Genomic DNA, 12,223 nt, shown 5'->3' with positions numbered 1-12,223 from the left:
CTGTCCCACCCCCAGTCCTGATAATATTACCACTAACAAGACTGTCCTCCAGTTCTATGACCACTATCAGAAACCAGACTATACCTCCTGTGCCAAAAATACCGCAACTAGACTTCCCCCTTGTCAAAAAAACATACTCTCCTACTCTTGAGTACCAAAAACACCCTTACTGTCCCCAGTTCTAAGACCACTCACCAACTAGACTACCCCCCAGTTCTGAGACCACATCAGGACCAAAAATATTCCCACCAACCAGAGTTCACTGGTGTTCTAAGACCACTACCACTTCTCCCAAGTCCAAAGAACACTATCACAAACCAGACTGTCCCAACCCCCGTCTTAAAAACACTCTCACCAACCAGGCTTCCCCGGACTGGCCCCTCCCCCTATTTTCAGATATTGAGCCATATTACACCTGTGATGTCTTCTTAAAGAAAAAGAGTATTGAGGATCTCCAAAAGTTTTATTGAGATTTGAAGAAAATGGACTGATTGATTATTGATGCAAACAAATCAATAAATGAAGCGATGACATCACTGGCGCTGTGGGTTGGGTTTTTTGGCGTATTGGATGGCGTCGAGGGCGGCTCCGATGTCGAAGTTTTTGGCCTGAAGGAGGCGTGTCAACCAGCCACTCTCGTCAGTGAAGCCCATGGACAACATCTGGGACAACGACTCCACCAGCCGGGGGTCAGCCTCTGTGCAGGGGGCAAAGGTCAGAGGTGAGGCCATGGGTCAAACAGGAGCTTAGGGAAGGTTGTACCTGGATGCAGGTGAGGGTACAAAGCCTCTTTCGCACCCGAAGGACCCGGCTGAGGAGCCACGGGAGGAGCCTTGTTCACTTGGTCCACTTTAAGGTTCTGAATCCCGGCTTTCAAAGACTGCACTTCTCCACTGGACGGGTCCACCTCTTTGGAGTTCAGGTGAGTCCACTCCTCATCGGAGTCTTTGCCCACCTGTCCATGCGGACACAGGACAGGCGTCAGAGTCATGTGACCGCAACACACTAACAGGAAGTGACCACTCAACCGACCTTTGCCGGCTCACCGCCGCCGTTGGCACCGCCCTCCTCGGCGGCCCCGTCCATCTCCACGTCGCCTTCACTCTGAGGGGGCGGGGTTACCTTGGTCTTTTGACCCTGGTGCTCCACATCGATGTCCACTTCGATGCCTGCAAAGAAAAACCACGTCACTTCCTTGTTGTCTGGACAGTTGCAGGAAACCCTTTTTTCCCCCCATTCCCACACAGAGGTTACACCTTTATTTTGAAGGCTACAGATTTCCAAAAATACATACAGTCGTGGTCAAAAGTATACATACAGCAATGTTAATATTTGCTTACATGTCCCTTGGCAAGTTTCACTGCAATAAGGCACTTTTGGTAGCCATCCACAAGCTTCTGCTTGAATTTCTGACCACTCCTCTTGACAAAATTGGTGCAGTTCAGCTAAATATGTTTGTTTTCTGACATGGACTTGTTACTTCAGCATTGTCCACACGTTTAAGTCAGGACTTTGGGAAGGCCATTCTAAAACCTTAATTCTAGCCTGATTTAGCCATTCCTTTACCACTTTTGACGTGTGTTTGGGGTCATTGTCCTGTTGGAACACCCAACTATGCCCAAGACCTGATGATTTTAGGTTGTCCTGAAGAATTTGGAGGTAATCCTCCTTTTTCACTGTGCCATTTACTCTCTGTAAAGCACCAGTTCCATTGACAGCAAAACAGGCCCAAAGCATAATACTACCACCACCATGCTTGACGGTAGTTGTGGTGTTCCTGGAAATAAAGGCCTCACCTTTTCTCCTCCAAACATATTGCTGGGTATTGTGGCCAAACAGCTCAATGTTTGTTTCATCTGACATCACATGGACAAAGATAAGACCTTCTTGGGTCAGATTAAACAAAAATTGAGCGGTTAGCTTTGTGTTATTAGTCAACACTACAAGTCGTTCTGGTTGTATTTCACTGGTGTGCTCTTTAGTTCCACTTTTTTAATAATAGTATTAATAAAATGTACACTTTGAACAACCATCAAGTAAGTCCAAACACTTCCTGCTCCCAAAAATAAAATGCTAATTTCAAGAAGCAAAGGTCTAAATACGTCAATAAACTAATACACAAATGCACAACCAGAAATGTGTAAATATACAGATGACGACATATGCAATTGAGTGAGTATGCAAATAGGCAGGTCAGCCAATGTGCTATGTAAAAAATACCTGCTCACATAAATGTGGAAATGTAAACTACGTAAATACGCAAATCACAAATTGGAAATATGCAAGCATCTACACTGCAAAAACTGAAATCTAAGTAAGATTAAATATCTCAAATAAGGGTGATATTTGCTTATTTTCCATCTGACAAGATAATTCTTCTCACTAAGCAGATTTTATGTTAGAGTGTTTTACTTGTTTTAAGGGTTTTGGTCCTAAATGATCTCAGTAAGATATTACAGCTTGTTGCTGAGATTCGATTACCTATATTGAGTAAAACAAAGTTAAAAGTTAAAGTTAAAGTACCAATGATTGTCTCACACACACACTAGGTGTGGCGAAATTATTCTCTGCATTTGACTGATCACCCTTGATCACCCCCTGGGAGGTGAGGGGAGCAGTGAGCAGCAGCAGTGGTCGCGCCCGGGAATCATTTTTGGTGATTTAACCCCCAATTCCAACCCTTAATGCTGAGTGCCAAGCAGGGAGGTAATGGCTCCCATTTTTATAGTCTTTGGTATGACTCGGGCGGGGTTTGAACTCACAACCTACCGACCTCAGGGCGGACACTCTAACCACTAGGCCACTGAGTAGCTTGAAACTAGAATATCAAGTGTTGCAAACCTGTGTCACCAACATTCACACGTATAAAACTGATTTTTCAAAGTAATAATTTCTTATTTCAAGCATGAAATAAAAAAACATGACTTTGACACAATTGTGTCTCATAATTAAACTGACAGTTAATATTTAAACATTTAACATGTGACATTTCAAAACAATTTTGTTCAGATAAATTCTTCAAAATTACAATAAAAAAAAAAATTAGCTGGGGGCCGGGCTGTAAATATATACTATATATACTATATTCCTTGCTCACTAATTGACTGAAAGAGCACGCACTTGGCGCGATGATGTCATGTTATCGATGGGAAAATGCATTTTTAGACAATATTTGACTGAGCGTTGCCTTTTTGCCTTTCCATTAAGAAAAATAAACTAGTTTTTAGTGTAAGCTTGCTGGTTTCAAGAAATGTAATGCCGAGCGCATATCATTATGTCAAGATAATGCATACTTGCCAACCTTGAGACCTCCGATTCAGGGAGGTGGGGTGTGGGGTGTGGTTAAGAGGGGAGGAGTATATTTACAGCTAGAATTCACCAACTCGAGTATTTCATATATATATATATATATATATATATATATATATATATATATATATATATATATATATATATATATATATATATATATATATATATATATATATATGAAATACTCAAGTTGGTGAATTCTAGCTATATATATATATATAGCTAGAATTCACCAACTCGAGTATTTCATATATATAGCTAGAATTCACTGAAAGTCAAGTATTTCATATATATATATATATGAAATATATATGAAATACTCGAGTTGGTGAATTCTAGCTATATATATATATATAGCTAGAATTCACCAACTTCAGTATTTCATATATATATATATGAAATACTTGACTTTCAGTGAATTCTAGCTATATATATATATATATATATATATATATATATATATATATATATATATATATATATATATATATATATATATATATATATTATTATTTTTTTTTTTAATTTTTTTTTTTTAATTTTATTATACATATAAATAAAAGAAATACTTGAATTTCAGTGTTCCGGAGGCTATCCAGTAGATGGCAGTATTGTCCTGTTTAAGAGTGTCACAACATTGCTACAAAACGTGACTGCTGTTGTTGTGTGTTGTTACCGCGCTGGGAGGACGTTAATAAACTGCCTAAAAATAAACCCACATAAGAAACCAAGAACTCGCCCTCGATCATTCTACAGTTATAACGTGATTGGGCAGGCACGCTGTTTATATTGTGGGAAAGCGGACGAGAAAACAGACTGTCGCCGCTGTCCCCACTCAGGTCCGCATGGAGCTGGAGGGGGCGTGGCCTCCAGCTCCGGCTGAATTCCGGGAGTTTATCGGAAGAAAATTTCTTCCGGGAGGTTAACGGGAGAGGCGCTGAATTCCGGGAGTCTCCCGGTAAAACCGGGAGGGTTGGCAAGTATGAGATAATGGCACTAGCATTTACTTAATTTAAGAATATATTTTTCAACATATTGAGAAAAAAGGTCTCATTTGTTTTTGCTATCAAGAAAAGTGCACTTATTAGTGAGAATATACTTATTTTAAAGGTATTTTTGGGTTCATTGAGGTTAGCTAATTTTACTTGTTTAGGAAAGTCTTGACAAGCCAAATTTTCTTGTTCTATTGGCAGATAATTTTGCTTAGTTCAAGTAAAATACGCCTCATTTTTGTATTTTTTTTCCTTGTTTTTGAAAACTGACTTTTTGCAGCGTAGAGGCGTAAATACACAAATACCCGATTGTGTACGCGTGTGTAGATGTGTCAGCATATTCCCCATTTGCATATGCTAAGTGTGTAAATATGCCTTGTAGTGTGGCCGTTTGGCATCTTTTAATCATCGATTAGCGTGTGCACGTTTTTACTCACCCAGTGGGCTCAACATGGCCGCCACGCCCTCGCCCACGTTCTTCAGGTAACTAAGTTCTGCGGAGGGTTCAAAGGTCAAAGTTAAAGCCCAGGCAAAATGGCGAGCGGCGGCAACAATGACGGGACTGACCGGTGGGGGCGCATCCGCCCGTGGAGCCGCATCCGCCCGTGGGGGGGACGCCGGCAGCGGAACATTTGCGCTGGCTTTTTGCGCAGTGTCTCATTGACCTCATCCACTTGCCCCGAGGGAACCAGGCCTGTCAACGCCAAAGAACATTCCAGAACTCTCCTCCTACGCTGTTGCGGCCATGCGACTCACCTGCAGCGGATGCCAGATGGGCAGCAGGGCGTGCTCGCTGTGCGTGCCCCGCACCTGGCAGGCGGAGCACAGGTCGTAGTCGGTGCAGACGGTGCACTTGAAGCGGACGCCCACCACGGGGAAGTTGCAGCCGTCGCACGTCACGCCGGGGTGCAGGGGGCCGTGGGGGGCCGGGGCCGGGGCTCCAGGGGCCGGGGCTCCAGGGGCTGGGGGAGGGGGGAAGGCGTGAAGTGGAAAGTCTCTGCGATGTTCCTTCTTCTCTGTTAAGACAAGAAAAGACTAGGGATGATGTTTGATAAGAAATTATCGAGTTTGAGCCCATTATCGAATCCTCTTATCGAACAGATTCCTTATCGATTCTCTTATCGAATCCAGATAAGTTGTTGTATATGGAAAAAAACACAATATTTGGTTGAACAAAAGCTCACTTTTATTTTATAAGAAAAAAATAAAATAAAATAAATAAATATTGACTGTTACCCCCCTAAAAAAAAATTATAATAATATTGACTGCTACCCAAAGTATATTAAGTGGGATTTTTCAGAAAAACAAATATATACAGTAACACAAAAACAACATGTCTCTGTGATCACTATAAGTGTATACATAATAATATAGTGTTACATAAAATCAGTCCCTTGGGCACAAAACTGAAAATAATACAGCTCTCCAAACAGTGCACTTCTGCTGCTATTGGAACATACTAACTACACACACTATGATACTAAGAACACCACAGTCATTAATCAACAATTCTTCCCCCCTTACATGAGAGCGAAGCCTGGCAATAATTGCATATTGCCTGTTCTGCCCTCACTATACGTGTTGAGGTTATACAGCTTGGCAGACAGCTAACAAACAATCCAAAGCTGATTAATCCATTTAGGCTCTTTATTGTTGTTAATCTTGCTTTGTCTTTTCCTCTCTTTACTTTTGTCTTGCACTGGACTGTTTTTTTTGTTCGTTTTTTTAAACTGAAATACACACAATGACAAACGTATAAGCTATGTGATTCAATTAACATACTGAAATGTAATACACAATATGTAAATATTAGCTTCACACAAATATACAGTACTATCATCAAACAAATACTTCTGAGTGTTGAAACTATTTCGATGGTGGAAATATACGACTGGCAGCCATTTTAAGTCCTCAAAACATCCATTGAAACAGTGCACAAAAATCGTTTTTCAATAAACATCTTAGTATCAAACTTAACCACTTTCCACCTTAATATTGAGTTACATAAACAAGTTAAACAGTTTACTTACAGACTTATCTTTTCCAAGGCTTGTAAGAGCTAACAAAACTTGTCTACTTCTCAATTGTCTCAACCCGGAAGTGCCCAATGATGCGTAGTATTTTCATATCGCCACAAGATGTCAGTAAGAGTCTACAATCAAATGGGCATAACATTGCAGGTCCCACAGGGCATTTCCTGTATGTGGGAAGGGATTCGTTCCCAGGGATTCGAATAAAGAACCAACTCTTTTTCTTAACTATAGTGGCCTCGATAACGGGAACCAGTTCTCAAAAAGGGGTTCGAGTCCATGGAATCGGTTCTTTTCTTATCGAACAACCGGGAGAACCGATTTCGAACATCATCCCTAGAAAAGACTAAGGCTGTGCTCCTAAACACACACTTCCACTTCAGTAAGTGCACTCAGCTGTGTCCACTGCCTACTTAGGGTGCCGATTTCAACAATGTAGTGCCGTGCCAAATCCATGACTGTCGTTACGCACTTACAGGAGATGACCTTTGGGTGTGGTGAGTGTAATGATAAAAGTGACCAGTAGATGGCAGTACAGTAGATGTATTTGCTGTGTCTTCTCATGCAGCCAATATTTGCAAACAAAAACATGTCTTTTAAATAAAAGTACTTTTTTTAAAATCGTTTTTGGTTACAACTGAACATTATGTTACTAGCCTTTTCATTGGTCGGCCTTGACCGTATGAACGCGACCGCTGACCACTACTGCCCTCAACACATATGGAGGGGAAATTCCAAAAAACTAGGTTGGACAAAAACTGGCCAATAATATAAAAGCCAAAACTTTGTTTTTGTTTGTTTCAAATAAATTTTTGTTTACAAAACATTATTTTCCATTTTTTAGTTTATATTTTCTTTCAAAGCCATTATTTTTGTTCACAAATATTTCATTTTAAAATCCATTATTTTGGGTTGCAAATTTTTTTTTTTTTCATTCCAAATCCGTTACTTGTTTTTACACTTTTTTTCCAAAGCCATTATTTTAGAACAGTTTTCAAATCCATAGTTTTTGTTTACAAATCGCTTTCTTTCCAAATTCATTACTTTTATTTGCAAATCTTCTTTCTAATTAATTATTTTTGTTCAGAAATCCTTTTTGCCCCCAAAATCAAATACCCTTGTTTTTACTTCTTTTTTCAAAACCATTAATTGTGCTTACGCTTTTTTTTCAAATCCAATACTTTTGTTTACACTTTTTTTTCAAATCCGTCCATTTCTACCGCTTGTACCTTTTGGGGTCACGGGGGGTGCTGGAGCCTATCTCAGCTACAATCGGACGGAAGGCGGGGTACACCCTGAACAAGTCGCCACCTCATCACAGGGCCAACACAGATAGACAACACTCACACACTAGGGCCAATTTAGTGTTGCCAATCAACCTATCCCCAGGTGCATGTCTTTTTTCAAATCCATTATTTTTATTGTACTTTTTTTTTCTTTTCAAATCTATTATCGTTTACAATTTGTTTTTCAAACGTATTTATATTCCATTATTTTGGTTAGCAATTTTCCAAATACGTAATCTTTGTTTACATTCTTTTTCAAATATATTATTATTGTTAAAATTTTTTTACTCCAAATCCATTATTTCCGCTGTCATTTTTTTTTTTTCAAATGCATTATTTTTGTTCAAAAATCTGTTTTTATCTTATTTGGTGACTTATTTTTTTTCAACTACCGTATTTTTCAGACTATAAGTCGCAGTTTTTTTCATAGTTTGGTTGCGACTTATACTCAGGAGCGACTTATGTGTGAAATGATTAACACATTACCGTAAAATATCAAATAATATTATTTAGCTCATTCACGTAAGAGACTAGACGTATAAGATTTCATGGGATTTAGCGATTAGGAGTGACAGATTGTTTGGTAAACGTATAGCATGTTCTATATGTTATAGTTATTTGAATGACTCTTACCATAATATGTTACGTTAACATACCAGGCACGTTCTCAGTTGGCTATTTATGCCTCATATAACGTACACTTATTCAGCCTGTTCACTATTCTTTATTTATTTTAAATTGCCTTTCAAATGTCTATTCCTGGTGTTGGCTTTTATCAAATATATTTCCCCCAAAAATGCGACTTGTGTTTTTTTCCTTCTTTATTATGCATTTTCGCCTGGTGCGCCTTATACTCCGAAAAATGCGGTACATATATATTTTTTGTTGTTTTCTGTTACAAATCCACTTTTTGTGTAGTTGCTTAAAAATACATTTATTTTTCAAACGTATTCCATTATTTTGACTAGCAATTTTCCAAATATGTAATTTTTGTTTACATTCTTTTTCAAATACATCATTATTGTTTACATTTTTTTACTCCAAATCCATTATTCCCATTGTCTTTTTTTTCCCCAAATGCATTATTTTTGTTTACAAATCGTTTTAACTATTTTTGGTTACAAATCTGTTTTTATATCTTATTTTGTTGACTGTTTTTTTTTTCAAACACATATATATTTTTTGTTGTTTTCTGTTACAAATCCACTTTTTGTTTAGCTGCTTAAAAAGACATTTATTTCCATCCATCCATCCATTTTCTACCGCTTGTCCCTTTTCGGGGTCGCGGGGGGTGCTGGAGCCTATCTCAGCTACAATCAGACGGAAGGCGTTGTACACCCTGGACAAGTCGCCACCTCATCACAGGGCCAACACAGATAGACAACATCCACACACTAGGGCCCATTTAGTGTTGCCAATCAACCTATACCCAGGTGCATGTCTTTGGCGGTGGGAGGAAGCCAGAGTACCCGGAGGACCTTCGTATTGTGAGGCAGTCGCACTAACCCATCTTCCACCCACACATTTATTTCCATAAAGTAAAAAAAACTTAACATACAAAAGAGAAACGTTGATGTTTAGTTTTGATGAAAATAATATTCAAAATAAGGGTCCTTCCTATACTGCACACTCACCCTTTGGGGCGTGGCGAGCACAACATCCGGGTACTGGTGGCGCACTTCATTGAGCGCTCTTAAAAGCGGCCATTCGGAACACAATTGAAGCATTGCTAAAAGTGGTCTTGTATGACGGTACCTCTGATGTAAACACGGAACGTGTCGTCCTTCATGCAGGCCAGGCCCATCATCAGCTCATCATCCGAGGAGAACGCCACCAGGTCTCCCTCCTCATCTGTAACCAATCAAGCACATCGATGGTCTCCAACATGTCGCTCACACAAGCAGCTGCCAAGTGTCTGACCTCTGTAGAACATGTAGACTGACCTCGGTAGAACATGTTGAAGGCGGTGTTCTTCAGATTGGAGAACACCTCGCCACTTTTCCCGCTGAGATAGTCGAAGCTGCTGGACACGTCCTGGTCCACCGCGAACCTGCGGATCTCCCTCACCGTCTCCTCTTTGCCCAGCAGGTAGGCTTTCACCGTCACCGACATCTTTGCTTCTTCTTCTAGAATCTTCGACGCTGTTAACTCAAATGTGTCTTGTTCCGACTCGCCACTAAAAGTTCTGACTTTGTGACGCAGCCTTTAAAGCCCACTTGAATTCTACTTCCGTGATGGGCGTCACCGTCGAGAGTAAATATTTGCACGGCACTTGATTGGCTGAAATGTTAAGCCCCGCCCAGAGGGACCAATGAAATGCCGAGCCATGACTAAGCGTTTTCCAATCAGGTTTTTCCGGGATCACGTGACAAAGATGATTCACATTGAGGAAAGTCGCAGAATCGTAGTTAAATAAAGGCATTAAATCATTTCAGAACATTCCCAAATAATACATTTTGTTTAAAGTAGTCATTCGGTTATTAGGAAGTGAATACAAAGTGTTTCCACGCTTAAATATCAATATTTTAGTCTGTTGTTGGTGTTGCATAAGTAATTACGTATTGCCTTCTAGAACATTCTGGTAAGACCACGAAACAAGACATTCAAGTCCGCCTGGAGTCTCCCCAGTCAGGTGACGATGAGTGTTTGTTTTTGTTTTTTTCTTGCTGCCGATGACTCATCACTCAGCTGAGCCTTCCCCACGGTGACGTCACCAAGCGTGATTTTTTTTTTTTAAATTAATTTTCTTAGCCGAGATGTCCTCGTTTTGAAAAAGACAAGATGGCGACTTGAAAGGCTTGAGTAATTAAATGTTTATTTATATTTCTGCACATTGAACGCCACAATATGACCAGATACCATGAATTGATTAACGTGGACCCCGACTTAAACAAGTTGAAAAACTTATTCGGGTGTTACCATTTAGTGGTCAATTGTACGGAATATGTACTGTACTGTGCAATCTACTAATAAAAGTTTCAATCAATCAATCCAATTATCAGATTGAGAGGGGGGTTGTACTGGCGGGGAGTGATGAGGCGTTTGGGGATAGTGGGACATGTCAGCGCGAAGTTTGTGTCACGTGACATTAAAGGAAACTTACCACCATAATGACGTTACAGTAGCGTAGTAGGTCTGAGTATTTACAAAAACCCAAAAGCAGTGAAGTTGGCACGTTGTGTAAATGGTAAATAAAAAGAGAATACAATGATTTGGAAATCCTTTTAAACTTATATTCAATTGAATAGACTGCAAAGACAAAATATTTAATGTTCCAACTGAGAAACTTTTTTTTTTTTTTTTTTGCAAATAATCATTAACTTTGAATTTAAAGGCTCCTCTCTGAGCTGCCACCTTATGTGGTAGTATATATATATATATATATATATATATATATATATATATATATATATATATATATATATATATATATATATATATATATATATATATATATATATAGTCCAAAATTCAAGGGTAACCTCGGGGGTTAGCTCCTCCTGCTTGCCGAGGCTAAAGTTGGTAAGTGTACCATCAGTAATTCCTAGGCTGGGATGGGCGGGAATAGGAAGATAGATAATTAATCATTGTGAGTGTTGACCAATCAGCTCTCCTGGTCTGACTAATTGCAATTGAGATAATAAAATAAATGAAAGATGAAACAATTCTAATTGGAAAATGAATACACCAAATAGAAAAAGCATAATTGGGGAAAAAAAAATGGAGGAAATAAAGCAAGTTTAATAATTTAGTGTTGATAATTAATTATTATAATTATAATTAATTATCCATTTTTTGTATTATCTCAATTTTTTTTTCTCAATTACAATTAGACATGTTTTTAATAATCTTATTTTTTTATTATCCAATTATCTCTATTTTTTTGATTGTATCAATTGCATTTTTTTTTTTATTATCTCATATTGCAATTAGTCAGACCAGGAGAGCTGATTGGTCAACACTCACAATGAATTAATTATCTATCTTCCTATTCCCGCCCATCCCAGCCTACTAATTACTGATGGTACACTTACCAAATTTAGCCTCGGCAAGCAGGAGGAGCTAACCCCCGAGGTTACCCCAGACTTTTGGTCTATAGACTATTTGTTACTATTATTACCCATACTTACCTTTTTAACTATAAGTTAATGAACCAGCTACCACTTAACTTTACTGTGTGTGGGGGATGTGATACACCCCCACATAATGACCTTCCCCACCCTTGCTTACTTTGGTTTGGCAAGCCGATCGACCTGACTGGGATTGAACCCAGAACCCTTTGATTGGGAGCTAGTTGTTTAACCATTCAGCTATCCTTGGTCTTATTATTACCAGATTTCGGGCCCCAATGACATATATAATTGAGAAGCTGTCTCAGTAAACTTTCATACAAAAGATGAATTACTCTGACTCAATATTTACTAGTTTTAGAGTGACCTGACGGGGATTGAACCCAGAACCCTTTGATTGGGAGCTAGCTGTTTAACCCTTCAGCTATCCTTGGTCTTCCACTTCTCATTTTTTCACCAAACTTTTTATACTGTGCGTGAATACACAAAGGTGTGCTTTGCTGGTTGTTGACTTGTTGGAGTGCTAATCAGA

General features: G+C 39.1%; 1 protein-coding gene across 1 annotated transcript; it reads right to left on the bottom strand.

Annotated features, from left to right (window-relative positions):
- Positions 1–445: 445 nt before the first annotated feature.
- Positions 446–9,853, bottom strand: sqstm1 (sequestosome 1). The gene is made up of 8 exons (XM_062039891.1): positions 9,565–9,853; positions 9,377–9,472; positions 5,061–5,320; positions 4,872–4,998; positions 4,742–4,798; positions 1,033–1,169; positions 763–955; positions 446–697 (listed from the first exon to the last, which is right to left on the bottom strand). The coding sequence occupies exons 1-8, from the start codon at positions 9,731–9,733 to the stop codon at positions 534–536; spliced, it is 1,203 nt and encodes a 400-aa protein (XP_061895875.1). The 5' UTR covers positions 9,734–9,853; the 3' UTR covers positions 446–533.
- Between the last annotated feature and the right edge of the window lie 2,370 nt (positions 9,854–12,223).

The sequence above is a fragment of the Entelurus aequoreus genome, linkage group LG28, assembly GCF_033978785.1.
Source record: "Entelurus aequoreus isolate RoL-2023_Sb linkage group LG28, RoL_Eaeq_v1.1, whole genome shotgun sequence".
Taxonomy (NCBI): Eukaryota; Metazoa; Chordata; class Actinopteri; order Syngnathiformes; family Syngnathidae; genus Entelurus; species Entelurus aequoreus.
The sequence above is the reverse complement of the archived record's forward strand: the minus strand, read 5'-3'. Positions and strand labels throughout refer to the sequence as shown.

Excerpts from the sequence above, each read along its gene's own strand:
- sqstm1 (XM_062039891.1), bottom strand. The coding sequence starts at position 9,733 with ATGTCGGTGACGGTGAAAGCCTACCTGCTGGGCAAAGAGGAGACGGTG. Across the intron at positions 5,321-9,376 it reads GTTCCGTGTTTACATCAGAG|AGAAGAAGGAACATCGCAGA; the intron begins GTACCGTCATAC and ends TTGTCTTAACAG. Across the intron at positions 956-1,032 it reads GCGGCGGTGAGCCGGCAAAG|GTGGGCAAAGACTCCGATGA; the intron begins GTCGGTTGAGTG and ends CCGCATGGACAG.